We start from the raw sequence: 24,726 nt of genomic DNA on the forward strand, positions 1-24,726 counted from the left end.
AAATGGGATAATCTCCACCTCATTACTGGAAGCTGGTTCACAAAATGGCCGCCTCATGATATTTCATAGTCCAATTACAGAGATAGGGAGGGTTGTCGGGGCTGGAGGGGGTACAGAGATAGGGAGGGTTGTCGGGGCTGGAGGGGGTACAGAGATAGGGAGGGTTGTCGGGGCTGGAGGGGGTACAGAGCTAGGGAGGGTTGTCGGGGCTGGAGGGGGTACAGAGATAGGGAGGGTTGTCGGGGCTGGAGGGGGTACAGAGATAGGGAGGGTTGTCGGGGCTGGAGGGGGTTACAGAGATAGGGTGGCTTGTCGGGGCTGGAGAAGGTTACAGAGATAGGGAGGGTTGTTGGGGCTGGAGGCGGTTACAGAGATAGGGAGGATTGTTAGGGCTGGAGGAGATTACAGAGATAGGGAGGGATGTAGGTTCTGGAGGAGATTACAGAGATAGGGAGGGGTGTAGGTTTTGGAGGAGGTTACAGAGATAGGGAGAGGTGTCGCGGCTGGAGGGGGTTCCAGAGATAGGGAGGGTTGTAGGGGCTGGAGGGGGTTCCAGAGATAGGGAGGGGGGCTGAGGAGGCCATGGAAGGATTTGAAAGCGAGGATGAGAATTTGAAAACCGAGGTGTTTCCAGACCGGGAGCCAGTGTGGGTCACTGAGCACAGGGGGCGATGGGTTAACGGGGACTGGGTGAGAGTCCGGACACGGTGGGGGGGGGGAGGGGGGTGGCTTGTTGGCAGGGGAGGGGGTGAGTCTGGGAAGGTTGCAGAGGGTCAAGTGTGGGAGAGCAGCCGGGACAGCGAGGGAATAGTTGAGTGTGGAGGGGAACGAAAGGGCAGATGAAGGCTTCCACAGCGGATCAGCTGAGACCCATAACCTTTGATGCCCTGACCAATCAAGAACCTCTCTCTCTCTGTCTTAAATACACTCAGTGACCCGGCCGCCTCTGTGGCAATGAATTCCACAGATTCACCACCCTCTGGCTGAAGAAATTCCTCCTCATCTCGGTTCTAAAGTGTTGTCTCTTTACCCTGAGGCTGTGCCCTCGGATCCGAGTCTCTCCAACTAATGGAAACATCTTCCCCACGTCCACTCTATCCAGGCCTTTCAGTATTCTGTAAGTTTCAATGAGATTCCCCCCGCATCCTTCTAAACTCCATCGAGTACAGACTCAGAATCCTCAAACGTTCCTCATACGTCAAGCTTTTCATTCCTGGGATCGTTCCCGTGAAACTCCCCTGGACCCCTTCCAGGGCCGGCACATCCTTCCTTAGATACGGGGCCCAAAATTGCTCCCAATATTCCAAATGTGGTTTGACAGAGCCTTATAAAGCAGTACATTCTCGCTTCTGTATTCCAGTCCTCTCGGAAATAAATGCTAACATTGTATTTGCCTTCCTGTCAACTCAACCTGCAAGTTAACCTTAAGAGAATCCTGAACTAAGATTCCCAAGTCCCTTTGCCCTTCCGATTTCTGAATTCTCTCCCCATTTAGAAAATAGTCGATGCCTCTATTCTTCCTACCAAAGTGCGTAACCTCACACTTCCCCATGTTGTATTCAATCTGCCACTTCTTTGCCCACTCTCCTATCCTGTCCAAGACTTTCCCACCTCCTCCGTGCTCCCTGCCCCACCATGCCCCCACCTCCACTGCCGAGGAGGCTCAGGCTGGAATAAGGAAAGGGCCTCACAAACCAGTGACGGGAAACACGGGCGACGCAGATTGCACAGCAAGATCCCAAAGCAGCGATGCCCCGAAGCTGATCGCGGGCGGCCGAATGGGTCAAATATTGGCCCTGGCGCGAGCTGTCACTCACGTTCATCCGTAGCTGGTCGGTCCACTGGCCGATGACGTGGTAGCCGGGCGTGCTGGTGTTGGTGTGCTGGTACTGGAAGATGTGATATCGCCCCGGGGCGTCCCCATTCTCATTGAACATCACCGAGGTGCCGGCACTCCCTGCGCAGCGGAACAGACAGTCACATTGTAAGCCAATCCCGACATCTCCTCTTTACCCCACCCCCCACGATTCTCCCAATTGTTCCCTCAACAATTCGGTGTTCTTGCGGATTGTCCTGATGAGTCCGAGAGGGAAAACTTCAACTGTATGTGTCTATTCTCAGCAATATTCAAATCCTGTGAATGTATTAGTTCAGTAAGAAGTCTCACAACACCAGGTTAAAGTCCAACAGGTTTATTTGGTAGCAAATACCATAAGCTTTCGGAGCAATGCTCCTTCGTCAGATGGAATGGTCTCTGTTGAACAGAGACCACTCCATCTGACGAAGGAGCATTGCTCCGAAAGCTTATGGTATTTGCTACCAAATAAACCTGTTGGACTTTAACCTGGTGTTGTGAGACTTCTTACTGTGCTTACCCCAGTCCAACGCCGGCATCTCCACATAATGTATTAGTTCACAGGGATGTGGGTGTCGCTGTCCGGGCCCAGAATTTAACCACCATCCCTAATTGGCCCCCTTGAGAAGGTGGTAGGTGAGCTGCCATCTTGAACCCGCTGCAGTCCCCGTGTGGTGTAGGTACACCCACAGTGCTGTTAGGGAGGGAGTACCACAATTTTGACCCCAGCCACAGTGAAGGAATGGCCGATATATTTCCAAGTCGTGATGGTGTGTGTGGGGCTCAGAATGGGTGGTGGTCTTCCCCTCTTGTCCTTCTAGCATTCCCACACGTAACAGGGAAGAACTTTGGGATACACCATCCGAGAGAGTTACATAAGAACTAGGAGCAGGAGTAGGCCACCTGGCCCCTCGAGCCTGCTCCGCCATTCAATAAGATCATGGCTGATCTTTTTGTGGACTCAGCTCCACTTACCCGCCCGCTCACCATAACCCTTAATTCCTTTACTGTTCAAAAATTTATCTATCCTTGCCTTAAAAACATTCAATGAGGTAGCCTCAATTGCTTCACTGGGCAGGGAATTCCACAGATTCACAACCCTTTGTGTGAAGAAGTTCCTCCTCAACTCAGTCCTAAATTTGCTCCCCCTTATTTTGAGGCCATGCCCCCAAGTTCTAGTTTCACCCGCCAGTGGAAACAACTTCCCTGCTTCTATCTTATCTACTCCCTTCATAATCTTATATGTTTCTATAAGATCTTCCCTCATTCTTCTGAATTCCAATGAGTATAGCCCCAGTCTACTCAGTCTCTGGGTATCGCTGGAACAAGACAGGAGGAAACCCTTCAGCCCGTCCTGCCGATGCCAGCCCTTTCCAAGGCCAGCCAAGGCATCTGATGCTCCCCCCATACGCCCCCTCTCCGCCCTCAATATTTCACCATCCGATCCCCTTTTGGAAGTGTTTTTTATCACCCACCGATGCACAGCAGCAGCAGCAGTGTGTACCATCTATTAGAACATAGAAAAGCTACAGCACAAACAGGCCCTTCGGCCCACAAGTTGTGCCGAACATGTCCCTACCTACTAGGCTTACCTATAACCATCTATCTAACTAACTTCCATGAACTTATCCAAAAGTCTCTTAAAAGACCCTATCGAATCCACCTCCACCAACACTACCGGCAGCCGATTCCACGCACCCACCACCCTCTGAGTGAAAAACTTACCCCTAACATCTCCTCTATACCTACTCCCCAGCACCCTAAACCTGTGACCTCTTGTGGCAACCATTTCAGCCCTGGGTAAAAGCCTCTGAGAATACACTCTATCACTACCCCTCTATACACCTCTATCAGGTCACCTCTCATCCTTCGCTTCTCCAAGGAGAAAAGACCGAGCTCTCTCAACCGATCCTCATAAGGCATGCCACTCAATCCAGGCAACATCCTTGTAAATCTCCTCTGCACCCTTTCTATGGCTTCCACATCCTTTCTGTAATGAGGCGACCAGAACTGGATTATTAGATGCACTATTAGATGCACTGCAGTGATTCATTCCTTCGACAGTGTCACCCAAACCCGCCACCTCTACCCCCAAGAAGGACAAGGGCAGTAGACGCCATGGGGAACACCCACCGCCTGCAAGACTCCCCCCTCCGAGCCTTTCCGATACACACACACCATCCCGACATGGAAATATATCGGCCGTTCCTTCACTGTGGCTTTGGGCGGCACGGTGGCACAGTGGTTAGCACTGCTGCCCCACAACGCCAGGGACCCGGGTTTGATTCCCAGCACTGTCTGTGCAGAGTCTGCACGTTCTCCCCGTGTCTAAGTGGGTTTCCTCCGGGTGCTCTGGTTTCCTCCCACAGCCTGAAAGACGTGCTGGTTAGGGTGCATTGGCCGTGCTAAATTCTCCCTCAGTGTTACCCGAACAGGAGTGTGGCGACTAGGGGATTTTCACAGTAACTTCATTGCAGTGTTAATGTGAACCTACTAATAAATAAACTGAAGGCAAATGGTCTGGCGGCCTCCATAGTGAGAGGATTCGAGTACAAGAGCAGGGATGTCTTGTTGCAATTATACAGGGCCTTGCTGAGGCTATACCTGGAATATCGTGTGCAGTTTTGGTCTCCTTATCTAAGGAAAAATGTTCTTGCTCTGGAGGGAATGCAGACAAGGTTTACCAGGCTGATCCGGGGATGGCGGGACTGAGGTAAGAGGAGAAATTGAGTGGGTTCGGATTGTTTTCACCGGGATTTAGACGATTGAGGAAGGATCTCATAGAAACTTATAAAATTCTAACAGGACCAGACAGGGTAGATGTAAGGAGGACATTCTCAATGGTGGGGGGAGTCCAGAACTAGGGGTCATAGTTTGAGGATAAGGGGTAAAGCTTTTAGGACTGAGGTGAGGAGAAATTTCTTCACCCAGAGGGTGGTGAATGTGTGGAATTCACTCCCACAGAAAGTAGTTGAGGCCAAAACGTTGTGTGATTTCAAGAAGAAATTAGATATCGCTCTTGGGGCTAAAGGGATCGAGGGATATGTGGGGGGAAGGGGGGGATCAGGATATTGAATTTGATGATCAGCCATGATCAAAATGAATGGGGAGCAGGTTCGAAGGGCCGAATGGCCTCCTCCTGCTTCTAGTTTCTATGATTTTATCTTTATATTATAATTTACTCTGTTTATCAAAGCTTTGATTTGATTTATTATTGTCACATGTATTAGTTTACAGTGAAAAATATTGTTTCTTGTGCGCTGTGCAGAAAAAGCATACCATTCATAGAGAGTACAGAATGTAGTGTTACAGTCATAGCTAGGGTGTAGAGAAAGATCAGCTCAATGTGAGGTAGGTCCATTCAAAAGTCTGATGGCAAACCAGCCTCCCATCCATTGACTCCGTCTACGCATCCCGCTGCCTCGGAAAAGCAGCCAGCATAATTAAGGACCCCAACACACCCTGGACATTCTCTCTTCCACCTTCTCCCGTCGGGAAAAAGATACAAAAGTCTGAGCTAATACCGGCTACAACTGAACGTTATACATTTCTTAATTGCACAGAAGTGTGCTTTAGTTACTCAGTTTATTTACACTTATTTAAATTTAAATATTTTAATTAGTAAACCCAACTGCTCCCAACAAGCAATTGGATGAATTTTTGGTCTCTCAGGGAGATCGGGCGGGAGGGGGGGATGGGGTCAAAGTTCAAGGTCCGTTGTCTTGTTGGCCTTTATATCAAAGGGAACGGAGTATAAAAATAGGGGAAGTCTTGCTAAAACTGTACCAGGCACGAGTCAGGCCGCACCTGGAATCCTGTGAACAGTTTTGGTCTCCTTATCTAAGGAAAGATATCCCGGCATTGGAGGCAGTCCAGTTCACTCGGTCAATCCCAGGTAGGGATGGAGTTTCTTATGAGGAGAGGTTGAGTAGATTTGGGGCCTGCACTCATTGGGAGTTTAGAAGAATGAGAGGCGACCTTATTGAGACATATTGGATTCTCAGGGGGTGTTTGACAGGGTGGATGCTGAGAGGTTGTTTCCCTGTGTGGGAGAGTCTGGGACCAGACTCTGTATTGGATTCTCAGGGGGTGTTTGACAGGGTGGATGCTGAGAGGTTGTTTCCCCGTGTGGGAGAGTCTGAGACCAGAGGGCACAATCTCAGAGTAAGGGGGGGTCACCCATTGGAGACAGAGACGAGGAGGAATTTCTTCTCTCTGAGGGGAGTGAATGTGTGGAATTCTTTACCGCAGAGGGCTGTAGAGGCTGGGTCACTGTGTTCAAGGCTGAGATAGACAGATTTTTAATCAGTGAGGGAATCGAGGGAATAAGACAGGAAAGTGGGAGTTGAGGATTCTCACATCAGATCAGTCATTGAATGGGCGGAAGCAGACTCGATTGGCCGAATGGCCTACTTTTGCTCCTCCGTCTCATGGTTTTGTAGCATTGAATGGGCGGAGCAGGCTCGAGGGGCCGAATGGCCTCTTTGACTTCATACATTCCTACATTCCCGGTAACCAGGGTGACGTCACAAATGGAAGAGAATCGGGCGGCAGGGGGGAGGAGGGGAATTTTTCGTTTTGATGCGGGGAGATGCGGTGACCTGAAAGGCCAGATTCACCCCTCCAAAAATTGGGAATTGGAGAAATGCTGGAAGGTGGGGGGAGCAACTTTCCAGGGATGTGAGGGGTGTGGGGAGGGGGGCAGAGAGGTGAGGGCGGCGGGGAGAGGGAGAGAGTGCGGGACTAATTGGATAACTGGTGTCAAGCCTCAGGCTTTTTTCTTGCTGTCACTGTGTGGTGTGCGAGCTTGTAATGTTTGATAAATCAGCCCGAGTTAATCCCCGTCAAATCCCATTCTGACCGGGTTCTGGGAGTTGGAGATAGAAGGTCAGGTTAAGGTGGCGCAGCGTTGGATTCCAGATGCCAACCGGCCCCCAGCTGTTGGGCACCGCCATGGAGAAGGCCTGAAGGGTGCCACGGGGGCCTCCTCTGCCCCCCCTGCACGTCGCCTGACTCTGGGGTAGATGGTGCCAACTAGAGCTGTGGGCATCGCCCCCCCCCTCCCCGTAACGTTCCACCCCCATCCCAACCCCTCCTGTCACCTCCACCCACTCATGAAACCATTGAGGCCAACCGACGAGGCGCCCCCTACCCGAAATGGCAGCCACGGCCCATACTCGGCCTTCCAGCAAGGCCTGGTTTCCATGGCAACCGGTGGGATGCAGGGGCCAAACATGAAGGAAAACCCCCTTCTCCGGTGAGATTTGCGCACATCCACTTTTACGAACAGCCACTAAGAGATTTTGCGCCAACAGATGTTGGTCTAACCTTGAGCTGTCCGCTCGCTGCTGATTACCCAGGGTGCCTTGCTGCGTCAAGTCGTAGTTGAGGCTTTTTTTGGTCAACTAGGCCACACTCGTCAAATCTCTCGTGGGTCTTTCACTAATTACAATCTCTCACTTAAACGCAATTTAAAAAATAATTGAATGCCCAAGGCTGCAATCGCTCATCCCCTCCCTCGGCATTTAACTCCAGCAGATTGCCAACTGTTCCAACAGTCCTTGATTCTACTTTCCATCTGTCACCTCCTTCCCACCTTCCCAAAACTTCAGCTGATCCCAAATTCTGATGCCTCCTTCCGTGTCCGGACTCTCACCCAGTCCCCGTTCGCCCATCACCCCCTGTGCTCAGTGACCCACACTGGCTCCCGGTCCGGAAACACCTCCATTTCCAAATTCTCATCCTCACTTTCAAATCCCTCCGTGGTCACCTCACCCCCCCTCCCTATCTCTGTAACCCCCTCCAGTCCCGTACAAACCTCCCTATCTCTGTACCCCTCCAACCGCTACACCCCTCCCTATCCCTGTACCTCCTCCAACCCCTACACCCCTCCCTATCCCTGTAACCCCTGCCAGCCCCTACAACTCTCCCTGTCCCTTTACCCTCCTCCAGTACCTACACCCTTCCCTATCTCTGTAACCTCCTCCAGTACCTACACCCTTCCCTATCTCTGTAACCTCCTCCAGCCCCTACAAGCCTTCCTATCTCTGTAGCCTCCTCCAGCCACTACAACCCTATCTCTGTAACCTCCTCCAACCCCTACAACCCTCCAAAACTCTGTAACCTCCTCCAGCCCCTACACGCTCCATATCTCTGTAACCTCCTCCAGCCTCTACAATTCTCCCTATCTCTGTAACCTCCTCCAGTCCCTACAATCCTCCCTATCTCTGTAACCTCCTCCAGCCCCTACAACCTTTCCTATCTCTGTAACCTCCTCCAGCCACTACAACCCTATCTCTGTAACCTCCTCCAACCCCTACAACCCTCCAAAACTCTGTAAACTCCTCCAGCCCCTACACGCTCCATATCTCTGTAACCTCCTCCAGCCTCTACAATTTTCCCTATCTCTGTAACCACCTCCAGCCGCTGCAACCCTCCCTATCTCTGTAACCTCCTCCAGTCCCTACAACCCTCCCTATCTCTGTAACCTCCTCCAGCCCCTACAACCCTCCAAAACTCTGTAACCTCCTCCAGCCCCTACACCCTCCATATCTCTGTAACCTCTTCCAGCCCCTACAACTCTCCTTATCTCTGTAACCTCCTTCAGCCCCTTCAACCCTCCTATCTCTGTAACCTTCTCCAGCCCCTATAACACTCCCTATCTCTGTACCCTCCTCCAGCCCCTACAACCGTCCCTATCTCTGTAACCTCCTCCAGCCCCTACAACTCTCCCTATCTCTGTAACCTCCTCCAGCCCCTACAACTCTCCCTATTTCTGTAACCTCCTCCAGCCCCTACAACACTCCCTATCTCTATAACCTCCTCCAGCCCCCTACAATCCTCCCTATCTCTATAACCTCCTCCAGACCCTACAATCCTCCCTATCTCTGTAACGCCCTCCAGCCCCTATAATCCTCCCTATCTCTGTAACCCCCGCCAGCCCCTACACCCCTCCCTATCTCTGTAACCTCCTCCAGCCCCTACACCCCTCCCTATCTCTGTAACCTCCTCCAGCCCCTACACCCCTCCCTATCTCTGTAACCCCCGCCAGCCCCTACAACCTTCCCTATCTCTGTAACCTCCTCCAGCCCCTACACCCCTCCCTATCTCTGTAACCCCCGCCAGCCCCTACACCCCTCCCTATCTCTGTAACCCCCGCCAGCCCCCTACAACCCTCCCAGTCTCTGCCAAAGGGGGTGCTGGACAGGTGACTAACCTCTGGGATTGCTCCCAGTGAATCCGGCTACTACCTCCTCTGCTGTCACCTGCACCTCCGCCCCCCGCCCCCCCCAACTTTCCCAGCCAATGGGTACCATTTGCCTCAGAAGGGCTGATCGACTGAATGTGCATCGCGACCTCCCCCTGATCAATACAGGGTAGAAATTCCGGCTGACGCCCCTTTGCTGCCAGAGGTGAAAGGTCAAGGTTGAATTGAATGTAGCCAACCAGGGGACGTTAAGGGACCAGCATCTCAGAAGAACAGCACTCCCACGCACCCAACCACCGCCCCGCCCCTCGCGATCTCGGACTCACCGTTGAAGTTCACTCCTCTGATGTACTGTAAGAGAGTCTTGCCATCGATGGTGTCCATTTTCGCACAGACGCCATTGGTCCCAGTGCAAAGGTCATTGTGCATGTCGTGCAGTGCGTGGGCCATGGCGTACACTGCATCAATCACAAACTGTACCTTCCCCTCCTGCTCGTAGTGTGAATCCCGCCCAATCCTCTCCTGGCCTGGGGAGACAGAGAGAGACACAGTAAGGGAGAGGGAGAGTTGGAAAGCGAGGGGGAGGCAAAGAGGGTGTGTGTGAGAGAGAGAGAGAGAGAGAGAGCGAGGTAGGAGAGAGAGAGGAAGTCAAGGAGGGAGAGAGAGAGAGAGGGGGGCAAGAGAGGGAGGGAGAGAGGGAGGGGAGCGAGAAAGAGAGCGGGGTGAAGAGAGGGAGGGGAGAGAGAGAGAGGGGAAGAGAGGGAGGGAGAGAGGGAGGGGAGCGAGAAAGAGAGCGGGGTGAAGAGAGGGAGGGGAGAGAGAGAGAGAGGGGGGCAAGAGAGGGAGGGAGAGAGGGAGGGGAGCGAGAAAGAGAGCGGGGTGAAGAGAGGGAGGGGAGAGAGAGAGAGGGAGGAAGCGAGGCAGGGAGAGAAAGAGAGAGGGGGGAAGAGATGGAGAGAGAAAGGGAGCGGAGAGAGAGAAAGAGGGAGGGAGTGAGGGAGGGAGAGAAAGAGAGAGGGGGGAAGAGAGGGAGGGAGAGAGAGAAAATGAGACAGAGGAGACAGAGGAGCGGTGGAGGAGAGAGAGAGAGGGAAGAAAGGGGTGATAGAGAGATAGGTGGGAAAAAAGAGGGGGAGAGAGAAGAGAAAAGGGGAGCAAAGGAGGGGAGAGGTAGAGAGAGAGAGAGACAGAGGGAGGGAGTGAGGGAAAGATTGAGGGAGGGAGGAAGAGAGAGAGGAGAGACGGAGGGAGTGAGAACATGGGGGGCACCAGGCTGTCCACAGGGGACAGGGAGAGGGGATGGGGGAGGGAAAGAGAGGGGAGGAGAGAGAGGGGGGAAAGACAAATAGAGAGAGGAGAAAGGGCGGCAAAGGGAGAGAGCGGGAACGGACAAAAGAGGGGAAACAAGTGAAAGAGAGAGAGAATGAGGGAGTGAGGGAGGGAAAGCAGGAATCAGCTTGGTTCCAATGAGCAGTGAGGGTTGGAGGTTCCTCGGTGCCAATGGGAGGAGTTGTAGTTGTCCAAATCCCTCACTTAGCCTCCCAGAATATCCCAAATCCATCCCAAATCCACCCATCTCCCAGGAAAATGCAACTCGCCTCATCCTCCACCTCAGGGAACTCAAAATGACCCGACCATGAACTCAGAATGACCCCACCGTGAACTCAAAATGACCTCCCGGTGAATTCGGAATGACCCCACCGTGAACTCAATATGACCCCCTGTGAACTCTGGAATGACCACCCGAAGGAGGCCAGACTGACCGCAATCTGCAGTGACACGAGCATCAGATGGAAAAGAATGACCGCAGCAACATAGGTGCCAGAGCCGTGTAGGGGTCACAGTGTAAGGGTCACAGTGTAAGGGTCACAGGTTAAGGGTCACAGTGTAAAGGTCACTACAGTGTAAGGGTCACAGCATAAAGGTCGCAGTGTAAGGGTCACAGCATAAAGGTCGCAGTGTAAGAGTCACAGTGAAGGGTCGCAGTGTAAGAGTCGCAGTGTAAGGGTCACAGCATAAAGGTCGCAGTGTAAGACTCACAGTGAAGGGTCGCAGTGTAAGGGTCGCAGTGTAAGGGTCACCGCAGTGTAAGGGTCACAGGGCAAGGGTCACAGGGCAAGGGTCACAGGGCAAGGGTCACAGGGCAAGGGTCACAGGGCAAGGGTCACAGTGTAAGGGTCACAGTGTAAGGGTCACAGTGTAAGGGTCACAGTGTAAGGGTCACAGATTTCCATTCCTAACCGTTCTTCATGGGTATGTGATGGCAATTGCTTTTGGGGATGATCGGACGAGTTCACCACTCCCACCCCCGCCCCGCCCAGCAACATGACCCTGGTGACCCCCCTGCCCCTCTGGAGACATGACCCAGGTGACCCCCTACCCCGTCCGGAGACATGACCCTGGTGACCCCCCCGCCCCGTCTGGGGACATGACCCTGGTGACCCCCCCGCCCCGTCTGGAGACATGACCCAGGTGACTCCCCCCCGCCCCGTCTGGGGACATGACCCTGGTGACCCCCCGGCCCCGGCTGGGGACATGACCCTGGTGACCCCCCGGCCCCGGCTGCTGAGTGAGAGGCAGCAGCACCTACCGGTGCATTTCTTCACGGCGGGGTCGTGCCGGCCCCGAGGCAGGGTCAACTTGCAGATGAAGTCGTCCTCCCAGAACTCAGCGAACCAGATGTTGCGGCGATTGTTCTGGAGCGAACGGCTGGTGAAGTATTGGTCAAAGCCTGAGAGAGAGAGAGAGGGAGAGAAAAACAGAGAGAGAGAGAGACAGAGAGACAGAGAGAGAGAGACAGAGAGAGAGAGAGAGAGACAGAGAGAGAGAGAGAGACAGAGAGAGAGAGAGAGGGAGAGAAAAACAGAGAGAGAGAGAAAGAGAGAGAGATAGAGAGACAGAGAGAGAGAGAGAGAGACAGAGAGAGAGAGAGAGAGCGATGGGGGGAAAGAGAGAGAGACAGAGAGAGAGAGAGAGAGAGACAGAGAGAGAGAGAAACAGAGAGAGCGAGAGAGAAACAGAGAAACAGAGAGAGAAACAGAGAGAGAGACAGAGAGAGAGAAAAAAACAGAGAGAGAGAGATACAGAGAGAGACAGAGAGAGAGAGAGAAACAGAGAGAGACAGAGAGAGAGAGAGAGAAACAGAGAGAGAGAGAGAGATACAGAGAGAGAGAGAGAGACAGAGCGATGGGGGGAAAGAGAGAGAGAGACAGAGCGAGAAAGGCAGAGAGAGAGAGAGACAGTGAGAGAGAGAGAGACAGACAGAGAGAGAGACAGAGAGAGAAAGAGACAGAGAGAGAGAGACAGAGAGAGAAAGACTCAGAGAGAGACAGAGGGAGAGAGAGAGAGAGACAGGAAGAGAGAGAGAGGGAGAGAGAGGGAGAGAGACAGAGAGAATGAGAGAGAGAGATGTCAGCGCAGACACATCCCACCCTGCCAGCTACCCCAGCGCCTGACGGATTGGATCTGAGCTAAAATAAAATAAAAACCAGCGGGAAACTCCGTCCACCCCCCCTCCAGACAGGAAGTACCCCAACCCCAAAGAACCCCCTTCCTCCTCCAACAAGGGACCGACTCTCACCCCAGGGAGAGTGCCACTTACGGGCACGGGAACTCTCCTAGAGTGAAACCTCCCCCCATTGGACACAGTAGTCACCCCCACCCCTCCCCCCCGACCGCCCCCCCTCAACCCCCGGGAACAACCCATCCCAACAGACAACCACACCTCCCCCCCACGCCCAAGAGGGAGATGCAATCGCTTTCCAGGGGACCATTCCCCCACCACAGAAACGGGACCCCCCTCCTCCCAGGAAAGCCCCACACCCACGGTTGCAGAATGCCACCACACCATGAGCCCCAAAACCCCCCCCCCCAATAGAAGGCCCACCCACCTCTCCAGCCCCTGACAGAGTCCCCCCCCCCACCACCACCACCACCACCCCCCCCTCTCCATTCCAGTGTCCCTAAGAACTGCCCAAACATCCCTTGTGTGTCCCACGACCTTTGTCTTACGGGCAGGGGGCAGTGCCAAGGTACCGCCTGGCATGACCTCCCCCACCCCCCTGCCCCGGGGGCCGCAGATACCCGTGCGCCCCAGGTGGGCTGTGTTCGATGGGTCCATGTAATGTCATGTCACCATCAAATCATGTGACCAGCTCCTAAAGCAATCCTGCAACCACTTAAATATATAACAGGTGGCTCATGCGAGCAGCAGCGAGTCAAAGGCCGCTGACCGGCAAACTCCGTTACCAATCCCGGCAGCGCCAAGTATGGTGGCTCTGAGGTTTAGCATTCGGAAAAGATTTAAACAACTGGGTAACAAAGATACCTTTGTTAGACTCCTATTTATTGACTGCAACTCAGCCTTCAACACCATTATTCCTCCAAAATTCATCTCCAAATCTTGTGGCCTGGGCCTCGGCAACTCCCTCTGCGACTGTATCCTGAATTTCCTAACCCACAGACTACAATCAGTAAGGATAGGCAACAACACCTCCTCCACGATCATCCTCAACACCGGTGCCCCACAAGGCTGTGTTCTCAGCCCCCGACTATACTCCTTATACACCTCTGACTGTGCGGCCAAATTCCCCTCCAACTCGATTTTCAAGTTTGCTGACGACTCCACCGTAGTGGGTCGGATCTCAAACAATGACAAGGCAGTGCAGGAATGAGATAGAGAATCTGGTGAACTGGTGCGGCAACAATAATCTCTCCCTCAATGTCAACAAAACGGAGGAGATAGTCATCGACTTCAGGAAGCGTAAAGGAGAACATGCCCCTGTCTACATCAACGGGGACAAAGTGGAAATGGTCAAGAGCTTCAAGTTCCTAAGGGTCCAGATCACCAACAACCTGTCCTGGTCCTCCCACGCCGACACTATAGTTAAGAAAGCCCCACCAACCCCTCTACTTTCCCAGGAGACGAAGGAAATTTGGCATGTCAGCTATGACTTTCACCAACTTTTACAGATGCACCAGAGAAAGCATTCTTTCTGGTTGTATCACAGCTCGGTATGGGCTCCTGCTCTGCCCAAGACCGCAAGGAACTACAAAAGGTCGTGAATGTAGCCCAATCCATCACTCAAACCAGCCTCCCATCCATTGACTCTGTCTACACTTCCCGTTGCCTCGGAAAAGCAGCAGCATAATCAAGGACCCCACGCACCCCGGACATTCTGTCTTCCACCTTCTTCCATCAGGAAAAATATACAAACGTCTGCGAATATGTACCGACCAACTCAAGGAAAACCTTCTTCCCTGCTACCATCAGACATCTGATTTGATTTATTATTGTCACATGTATTGGTATACAGTGAAAAGTATTGTTTCTTGCGTGCTATACTAGGCATACCATTCATAGAGAAGGAAACGAGAGTGTGCAGAATGTAGTGTTACTGTCATAGCTAGGGTGTAGAGAAAGATCAACTTAATGCGAGGTAGGTCCATTCAAAAGTCTGATGGCAGCAGGGAAGAAGCTGTTCTTGAGTCGGTTGGTGCATAACCTCAGACTTTTGTATCTTTTTCCAATGGAAGAAGGTGGAAGAGTCCTTGACTATGCTGGCTGCTTTTCTGAGGCAGCGGGAAGCGTAGACAGAGCCATGGATGGGAGTCTGGTTTGCGAAATGGATTGGGCCACATTCACGACCTTTTGTAGTTTCTTTTGAATGGATCTACCTTATATTAAGTTGATCTTTCTCTACACCCTAGCTATGACTGTAACACTACATTCCGCACTCGCTCCTTTCCTTTTCTATGAATGGTATGCTTTGCCTGTGTAGCGCGCAAGCAACAATACTTTTCACTGTATGTTAAAACATGTGACAATAATAAATCAAATCAAATCAGATGAAGGGAAACGTGAGTGATAAAAGAGTATTCCTTCATGAGTGTCATCGAGTCATAGAGGTTTACAGCATGGAAACAGGCCCTTCGGCCCAACTTGTCCATGCCGCCCTTTTTTTTAACCACTAAGCTAGTCCCAATTTCCCGCGAGACGTTTCAGTTCATTATCAAGGCGACCAATGGTGCCCACCATTTGAGAAAACGCTCCGAATACTCCCTGTCTCACTTCTCCCCCCTCCCCTATGACCCTGCAAACCTCTCCCCCTTAGAGTATCTATCCACTTCCCCCCTTTACAAGGGTGAATCTGCCCCCACCGCCCTCGCGGGCAGTGCCTTCCAGATCACAACTCACTGCATCAACAAATAAAAATTCTCCTCACCTCCCCGCCATCCCACCGTGTTCACTTTCCGATTCTCTTCAATCTGTGTTGTTTCCCCCGCAACCCCCGCCTCTGGTTGCTAACCCTCCTGCCACAGGGGGACATTTTCTCCTCATTCACTCGATCCAAGCCCCCTCGTGATAGTGACGGCCTTGAATCAATCTCCCCCCCCCCCTTAACCGTCTCTGCTCTGGGGAAGAATGATCGCAGCTTCTCCCCATCTCTCTGTCCACGTAGATTGAAGTCCCCTCATCCCTGGGATCATTCTGGGTAAATCTCCCTCCCGCATGCTCCCTCCCCCAGGCCTGCACATCCTTCCTATAGTGGCCCGGGTTGGAGATAGGGGGTCAGAATCTCTAATTATGAGTTTTCTTGTTATTCATTCACGGGACACAGGCGTCCCATGGGTTTTGCCCATCCCTAGTTGCCCGAGGGCAGTTGAGAGTTAACCACATTGCTGTGGCTCTGGAGTTATATGTAGGCCAGACCGGGAAAGGACAGCAGATTTCCTTCTCTGAAGGACATTAGTGAATCAGATGGGTTTTTTCGACAATCGACAATGATTTCATCAGTAGATTCTTAATTCCAGTTTTTTTTATTGAATTCAAATTCCACCACCTGCCATGGCGGGATTCGAACATGGATTCCCAGAAGATTAGCTGAGTTTCTGGATTAATAGTCTAGCGATAATACCGCTACACCATTTCCTCCCCGTGTTATATATTTAAATGGTTACATGATTGCTTTAGGGTTTGATTTGATTTATTATTGTCACATGTATTAACATACATTGAAAAGAATTGTTTCTTGCGCGCTACACGGACAAAGCATACTGTTCATAGAGAAGGAAAGGAGAGGGTGCAGAATGTAGTGTTACAGTCATAGCTAGGGTGTAGCGAAAGATCAACTTAATGCGAGGTAGGCCCATTCGAAAGTCTGACGGCAGCAGGGAAGAAGCTGCTCTTGAGTCGGTTGGTACGTGACCTCAGACTTTGGTATCTTTGGTATCTATAGAAACACAGAGGGACCTAGGTGTGCAAGTCCACAAATCCTTGAAGGTGGCAACACAGGTGGAGAAGGTGGTGAAGAAGGCATATGGTATGCTTGCCTTTATAGGACGGGGTATAGAGTATAAAAGCTGGAGTCTGATGATGCAGCTGTATAGAACGCTGGTTAGGCCACATTTGGAATACTGCGTCCAGTTCTGGTCGCCGCACTACCAGAAGGACGTGGAGGCGTTAGAGAGAGTGCAGAGAAGGTTTATCAGGATGTTGCCTGGTATGGAGGGTCTTAGCTATGAGGAGAGATTGGGTAAACTGGGGTTGTTCTCCCTGGAAAGACGGAGAATGAGGGGAGATCTAATAGAGGTGTACAAGATTATGAAGGGGATAGATAGGGTGAACGGTGGGAAGCTTTTTCCCAGATCAGAAGTGACGTTCACGAGGGGTCATGGGCTCAAGGTGAGAGGGGCGAAGTATAACTCAGATATCAGAGGGATGTTTTTTACACAGAGGGTGGTGGGGGCCTGGAATGCGCTGCCAAGTAGGGTGGTGGAGGCAGGCACGCTGACATCGTTTAAGACTTACCTGGATAGTCACATGAGCAGCCTGGGAATGGAGGGATACAAATGATTGGTCTAGTTGGACCAAGGAGCGGCACAGGCTTGGAGGGCCGAAGGGCCTGTTTCCTGTGCTGTACTGTTCTTTGTTCTTTTTCCTGACGGAAGAAGGTGGAAGAGAGAATGCGTGGGCTCCTTAATTATGCTGGCTGCTTTTCTGAGGCAGCGGGAAGTGTAGACAGAGTCAATGGATCACATTGATGGCGATGTCATTAGGGTGTTACACAGGCTCCTGCTTTCAGTTTCAGTTTGTACTCTGTGCAGTGCCGAGCTCTTAGAATAAAACTATTGTGGGTTACTCTGAATCCAAGTGTGCAAACCAAACCTTTCCTGTGTTGTGTAAAACCCACAACGGTATTCTGGCAGATTACCTGCACATTTGTAACGTGTGCAAGATTTTAGATGTGGGGAGAGGTGTTGGATTAACCGTTCCAATCACTGGAGTGGATTTTCCCTCTTTGCATCCGGCACCCCTGGTCCTCCGCACACCTGGAACGTCAGGAACGGGGAATCGAACCTCGGGATCCCCCACCCCGAGGCGTGCACGCAATTGATCCGGGGACTTGCTCCAGAGCCCAGCTCACGAAAGCTCCAGGATTTGGACCACCCAAGACAACGGAGGGAGAGAATCAGAATCTACAGCGCAGAAGGAGGCCATTTGGCCCATCGAGCCTTCACCAACCCCAATCCCACCCAGGTCCTATTCCCGTAACCTCACATATTTACCCTGCTAATCCCCGACACTAAGGGGCAATTTAGCATGGCCAATCCACCTAACCTGCACATCTTTGGACACTAAGGGGCAATTTAGCATGGCCAATCCACCTAACCTGCACATCTTTGGACAATAAGGGGCAATTTAGCTTGGCCAATCCACCTAACCTGCACATCTTTGGGCACTAAAGGACAATTTAGCATGGCCAATCCACCTAACCTGCACATCTTTGGACACTAAAGGACAATTTAGCATGGCCAATCCACCTAACCTACACATCTTTGGACACTAAGAGGCAATTTAGCATGGCCAATCCACCTAACCTGCACATCTTTGGACACTAAGGGGCAATTTAGCATGGCCAATCCACCTAACCTACACATCTTTGGACACTAAGGGACAATTTAGCATGGCCAATCCACCTAACCTACACATCTTTGGACACTAAGGGACAATTTAGCATGGCCAATCCACCTAACCTGCACATCTTTGGACACTAAAGGACAATTTAGCATGGCCAATCCACCTAACCTGCACATCTTTGGACACTAAAGCGTAATTTAGCATGGCCAATCAGCCTAACCCGCACATATTTGGGCTGTGGGAGGAAACTGGAGCACCTTTCCCCCTTGTCCCCCTGTTGGATAGGCAGTGCCACAGGCTTCGGCCTTTGGCAGGCCACCCGTTGCGAGTATAACGCTCGAAAGTTCCGTAACGCTCGGTCACTAGGCTCTGCTTAGAACCCCAGTCACACCAAGGTAGGTGAGTTGTGCTTTATTTCTAGGCCGATGGGGTGGAGAGTGGGAGGCAGATCTGGGAAGTCAGGGAGGTCGTAGCAACCCGCTCTCGAAGCCTGGTCACCGTGATACCACGGTGCCAGACAGGGGGTGCAGAGATCGAGCAGAAAGTTCCCAAAAATTGGTGCTTAGCACTGCTGCCTCACAGCGCCAGGGACCCGGGTTCAATTCTGGCTCGGGTCACTGTCTGTGTAGAGTTTGCACGTTTTCCCCGTGTCTGTGTGGGTTTCCTCCGGGTGCTCCGGTTTCCTCCCACAGTCCAAAGATGTGCGGGTTAGGGGAATTGGCCGTGCTAAGTTGTCCCTTAGTGTCAGGGGGACTAGCAGGGTAAATACGTGGGGTTATGGGAATGGGGCCTGGGTGGGATTATTGTCAGTGCAGGCTCGATGGGCCGAATGGCCTCCTTCTACATTGAGGAAATATTTCTACTGGCGGGGGAAGGAACAGGATGAGAGGATGTCGATATAAGACACTCCCCTAGAAATCCAAGCATCTGGTGATGGGAAGGGGGGCGGGGGGAGGGGGGGGCGGCGGAGGGGTGATTGAATTGAGGAGAAAGGTCTTTACCCAGCGAGTGGGGAGAATGGGCCTCACTCCCACAGGGAGTGGTTGAGGTGTCGATGTGTTTGAGGGGGGGACGGGGGAGGGGAGATGGGGAAACTGAATAAATCTGAGGGAAGGGGATAGAGGGCGCTGGGTTCAGTCAAGGTTAAGGGAGGGCTAGAGTGGGGCCTAAATGCTGGCACAACTGGATCACCTTGAATGGGGGCGGATTAGGCCTCAGGCTTCTCCGCCTGTGTTGGCCTTCTCTGCTCTGAGGAGTCCAAAGTTCTTTTTCCAGGCCCTCCAAAACTCAACTCATTTCTCTCCGGACCTGTTCCTCATGTTGTTGTCCACCTCTTCCCGCCATCACGGGCTGAAGGAGGGCAGCGTTCCCAACTGGGGGAGAGGGAGGCCCCAGACTGGCGGTGGCAGAGGGGTGGGGGAGGCTCCTGAGGTGGATATTCGACCGTGAAGGGAGCCTCACCCATGTGGCTGGGCTGACCCGGGCTGGTCGCACGGTGGCGGGCCGGGAGGGTGTCTCACTTGGTACCCCCACTTAACACCCGCCCACCCCAATCTGTCTGCCCCTACTCCCTCCGCCCTCCCCATCCTCCCTCCCACCCCACTCCCCATTCAACCCAACTCGTCTCCCGGGCTTGGAACAGCCCAAAACACTTGTAGGCCGCAAACAAAGCCTGGGCCTATCCTGGCACTTGTCAAGGCCGAGGTTTGGGGTGGGCGAGTGAGGGGGGGGTTTGGGGGTTTATGGCAGGTGTGCAGCGAGGTGGGGGTCACGTTCGGACACGGGAAGAAGAAGTTTCTTACCTTCGATGGACGCCCGCTTTGGCAGAATGGTGACAGCCCCTTCGGCCACTTCCTCCTGGTGCAGGACGGGGGAGGCCTTGGCCCCCCAGCTGTCAGAGCCCACCCACAGGAAGTGCCCTGTCAGGTTGGCGAAGCGGGCAGCTTCCAGCACCCTCCTGCGGAGTCAGAGAGAGTCGCCAGTCAGTACCAACATCGGGTAATGGTGTTCGGGAAGGGTGTGGGAGGAGTGGGGGGCAGACAGAGGGGGGAGAAGAAGGGGGAATGAGTGGCAGAGAGTGGGAATGAGGTAGGCGGGGGCAAAGGGTGGAGGGGATGAAGCGGACAACACAGAGGGCCAGCCCCACCCTCCCCACAAATGTGTGGGGCAGGGAAGAGTGAGAGTTCGGAGGAGGGAGAGAGGGAGGAGGGGCAAGGGGGAGGAGGGAGAGGGGAGGGGGAGGGGAGGGGAAGATGGAGGAGGGGTGGTGGTGGGGAGGAGGGGAGGAGGGGTGAGGAGGAGGGAGAGGGGAGTTGGAGGGGAGGGGATGAGGAGAGGGGGTGCAGGGGAGGAGATGGAGGGGGAGGGGGAGAAGGGGAGGGGGGAAAGGTGGAGGAAGGGGAGGTAGAAGACAGGGAAGGGGGAGGAGGGGAGGAGGGAGAGGGGAGTTGGAGGGAAGGGAGGGGAGGTGGAGGAGGGGGAGGGGAGGAGATGGAGGAAATGGAGGAAGAGGGGCCAAAGTGAGTTGAGTGTCGAGGTGATGGGTGGGTGGTTGTGGAGGCAGAGGAGGTGGAGGGGAGGAGGGGGAGGAAGGGAGGAGGGAGAGGGGAGGAAGGGGAGGAGTGTGGTGTTAACTGGGTGTAACCGCGAGTAGACAGCGAGGCCTGAGGCCTTACTGGATGTCGTCCTCGTTGGCGAATATGATGATTCCGCGGGCGTTGGGTGTCTCCATCAGGCGGCTGATGATCTTCTCAAACTCGCCTTCCTTGGGCTCCCGCGGGATCTTCAGCGACTGGGCGATGCACACTCCGCCTGAGGAGGGAGAAGATTAACCAGAAGTGGGAGGAGAGTTAGAAGCCTCGCTCTGCCCAACCTGAGCGGCCATCTTGAATTGCGCTAGTTGTCAGGCTGGCCAACCACAGCTAGGCCGCACTGAGTCAGTAAAGGTTCCCAATGACCCCGCTACCTCTCCCAAGAGGGCTGGATGGTTTCTAACGACAACCCAACACTTACCATCGCCACTGGGACAAATTTCTACGTGCCTGATGGATTTAACAAGCTGAATTCAAACCCTCAACACCAGTCCCAGAGACGCCATGATGGAAATCGAACCCCGTGGTCCCAAAACCCCTGAGGTCAGAGGGAAGCTGGTCTCGAAGCCCGATCGGCGGGCGGAGAGAGAGAGAAACGGACTCTGCAACATTCCCTCCTCCCATTCATCCTCCTGAGTGGCCAATGGGAAGCCTCGATGTGGAGGTGCCCCCAGGAGGGGCCCAATTATTTTCGGACCTCAGGGGGTGAGGGCGGTGGTGGGGGGGGACAGCCGTGGAAGGAGATTAAAGCACTCTGGGTGCAAGCGGGTTGTGGGGGGATGATTTGGCACATGGTTAGGCCACTCTACCCTGGCAGAATGCCCACGCACCCTCATAATCACCCATCAATGTTATCTCAGTGACCTCCCAAAGATGCCTGAGGTGGACTGTGGGTCCAAATGGGACTGTGGGTCCCAGTGGGAGTGAGGGTCTCAGTGGGAGTGAGAGTCCCAGGAGAGTGAGGGGCCCAGTGGGAGTGAGGGTCCCAGTGGGAGTGAGGGTCCTAGTGGGAGTGAGGGTCCCGGGGGTGTGAGGGTCCCAGGGGGAGTGAGGGTCCCAGGGGGACTGAGGGTCTCAGTGTGAGTGAGGGTCCCAATGGGAGTGAGGGTCTCAGTGGGAGTGAGGGTCCATTGGGAGTGAGGGTCGCAGTGGGAGTGAGGGTCCCAATGGGAGTGAGGGACTCAGTGGGAGTGAGGGTCTCAGTGGGAGTGAGGGTCCCAGAGGGAGTGAGGGTCTCAGTGGGAGTGAGGGTCTCAGAGGGAGTGAGGGTCTCAGTGGGAGTGAGGGTCCCAGAGGGAGTGAGGGTCTCAGTGGGAGTGAGGGTCTCAGTGGGAGTGAGGGTCTCAGTAGGAGTGAGGGTCCTAGAGGGAGTGAGGGTCCCAGTGGGAGTGAGGGTCCCAGAGGGAGTGAGGGTCCCAGTGGGAGTGAGGGTCTCAGTGGGAGTGAGGGTCTCAGTGGGAGTGAGGGTCCCAGTGGGAGTGAGGGTCTCAGTGGGAGTGAGGGTGTCAGTGGGAGTGAGGGTCCCAGTGGGAGTGAGGGTCTCAGTGGGAGTGAGGGTGTCAGAGGGAGTGAGGATGTCAGTGGGAGTGAGGGCCTCAGTGGGAGTGAGGGTCTCAGTAGGAGTGAGGGTCCCAGTGGGAGTGAGGGTCTCAGTGGGAGTGAGGGTGTCAGAGGGAGTGAGGGTGTCAGTGGGAGTGAGGGCCTCAGTAGGAGTGAGGGTCCCAGTGGGAGTGAGGGTCTCAGTGGGAGTGAGGGTCTCAGTAGGAGTGAGGGTCTCAGTGGGAGTGAGGTTTTCAGTAGGAGTGAGGGTCTCAGTGGGAGTGAGGGTCTCAGTGGGAGTGAGGGTCTCAATAGGAGTGAGGGTCTCAGTAGGAGTGAGGGTCTCAGTGGGAGTGAGGGTCTCAGTGGGAGTGAGGGTCTCAGCGGGAGTGAGGGTCCCAGTAGGAGTGAGGGTCTCAGTCGAGTGAAGGCCCGATTTGAAATGGCCGATCCTCACTCCCTCTCTTTCCTGCAGTCCGAGAGCCAGCAATGAGGAGCTTACCTGCCTCCCTGGAGATCTGTGAGAAAGCCTCGACCCCGCTCTCTCCATAGTTACCCTCCGAGGCGATGGTGGAGACGTAATTCCAGCCCAGAGCTTTGACTATATCCACCATAGCCTGGGCTTGGTACGAGTCCGGGGGGACAACCCGCGAGAAGTAGTCATAGCGATTGTTGTCACTGAGTTCAGGGGCAGTCGAGGCGTAGCTAATCTGGGGTATCTGCAGAGAGGCAACAGGGGATCAGAGTTAGATTTCAACCCAAAGCCTTCTCCCCACCCCCCCCCGCCCGCACCCTCCCCCCTCCCCACCCACCCCACCCCTCACCTTCCTGCTACCCCCACCCACACGGGTCAGTGCTGAGGGAGCGCCGCACTGTGGGAGGGTCAGTGCTGAGGGAGCGCCACACTGTGGGAGGGTCAGTGCTGAGGGAGCGCCGCACTGTGGGAGGGTCAGTGCTGAGGGAGCACCGCACTGTGTGAGGGTCAGTGGTGAGGGAGCGCCGCACTGTGGGAGGGTCAGTGCTGAGGGAGCGTCGCACTGTGGGAGGGTCAGTGCTAAGGGAGCGCCGCACTGTGGGAGGGTCAGTGCTGAGGGAGCGCCGCACTGTGGGAGGGTCAGTGCTGAGGGAGCGCCGCACTGTGGGAGGGTCAGTGCTGAGGGAGCGCCGCACTGTGGGAGGGTCAGTGCTGAGGGAGCGCCGCACTGTGGGAGGGTCAGTGCTGAGGGAGCGCCGCACTGTGGGAGGGTCAGTGCTGAGGGAGCGCCGCACTGTGGGAGGGTCAGTGCTGAGGGAGCGCCGCACTGTGGGAGGGTCAGAGCTGAGGGAGCGCCGCACTGTGGGAGGGTCAGTGCTGAGGGAGCGCCGCACTGTGGGAGGGTCAGTGCTGAGGGAGCGCCGCACTGTGGGAGGGTCAGTGCTGAGGGAGCGCCGCACTGTGGGAGGTCTGTGCTGAGGGAGTGCCGCACTGTGGGAGGGTCAGTGCTGAGGGAGCGCCGCACTGTGGGAGGGTCACTGCTGAGGGAGCGCCGCACTGTGGGAGGGTCAGTGCTGAGGGAGCGCCGCACTGTGGGAGGGTCAGTGCTGAGGGAGCGCCGCACTGTGGGAGGGTCAGTGCTGAGGGAGTGCCGCACTGTGGGAGGGTCAGTGCTGAGGGAGCGCCGCACTGTGGGAGGGTCAGTGCTGAGGGAGCGCCGCACTGTGGGAGGGTCAGTGCTGAGGGAGCGCCGCACTGTGGGAGGGTCAGTGCCTCGCGGTTCCCGTCTGCACTCTTGGGTGGAAGTAAAAGATCCTGAAATCATCTCCTCTTTACCCCATTACAGTCCACTCCTCCCATCATCCTCTGCCCTTCACCAAAATGGCTGCCAGGTCCCACCCCTCCCCATCCCTGCCAATCTCAGACCTTGGACCCTAAATGCCTGGTGAGGCCCTTCTGGCTCTTTCCGCCTGTTCCCATCCTCCCAACACCATTCCATAGCAATTGGCCCAAGGGCTTTGGACCCATCCCGTCATGCATGGGTGTCCGTGTGTTTGTGTGTGGTGTGAGAAGCGGAGGGGAGAGATGCCATTGGGTGGGGTGGCACTTCTGCCCTGGCTGGGGGTGGGTGAGTCCTATCCTGGATACGGTGGGCAGCGTAGCCTCGAGGTAGAGGGAGAGGGGGCGGGCAGGATTTCCCCCTTTCCCTCCCCTTCCTCCGCACCCCTCACCTTGTAACTCACTACGGGCATACCGCAAAGGGGAACGGGTTTATCGAACCCGTGCACGGGGTCCGCCGATGCCCGGAAAGGAGAATGACGGTCGCTTTGCCGCCACTTTTGGCCCCGCCCTTCAACATGACGGCGCCAAACGTGGCCCCACCCCCCGACCCCACCATGTTTTATTCCCCCGCCCTCCCGCCCGCACTCAACTGCGAAGAGACGAAGGACATTGGCCACCATGATGGAGACGGAACTCGCAGACGCACCAATCACCCCAATCACCCTCTCCGGTTTGGGGATAATGGGCGGCTCGCCGTTGGAACAGCGGATATCCGATGTGTCCTTCTGGATGAGAGCCTGAACAAAGGTGAGTGACTGTTCCAGGGCGTAAATATCCCGCGAGCAGGTGTCCAGAATC

The 24,726-nt window shown here is 54.4% G+C and overlaps 1 protein-coding gene across 1 annotated transcript in view; it reads right to left on the bottom strand.

Moving 5' to 3' along the window:
• The window catches only part of LOC144487563 (metabotropic glutamate receptor 6-like), a 40,609-nt gene that overhangs the window by 15,791 nt on the left and 92 nt on the right, over positions 1 to 24,726 (bottom strand). The window contains exons 1-7 of the mRNA XM_078205646.1: positions 24,519 to 24,726; positions 22,615 to 22,831; positions 20,658 to 20,793; positions 19,785 to 19,939; positions 11,653 to 11,793; positions 9,389 to 9,589; positions 1,818 to 1,957 (exon numbers count right to left, since the gene is read on the bottom strand). The exon at positions 24,519 to 24,726 is cut by the window's right edge and continues 92 nt beyond it. Coding sequence (XP_078061772.1) covers positions 1,818 to 1,957; positions 9,389 to 9,589; positions 11,653 to 11,793; positions 19,785 to 19,939; positions 20,658 to 20,793; positions 22,615 to 22,831; positions 24,519 to 24,726 — 1,198 coding nt within the window. The remainder of the gene's footprint in view (positions 1 to 1,817; positions 1,958 to 9,388; positions 9,590 to 11,652; positions 11,794 to 19,784; positions 19,940 to 20,657; positions 20,794 to 22,614; positions 22,832 to 24,518) is intronic.

Source organism: Mustelus asterias, unplaced genomic scaffold, assembly GCF_964213995.1.
Source record: "Mustelus asterias unplaced genomic scaffold, sMusAst1.hap1.1 HAP1_SCAFFOLD_876, whole genome shotgun sequence".
NCBI classification, from domain to species: domain Eukaryota; kingdom Metazoa; phylum Chordata; class Chondrichthyes; order Carcharhiniformes; family Triakidae; genus Mustelus; species Mustelus asterias.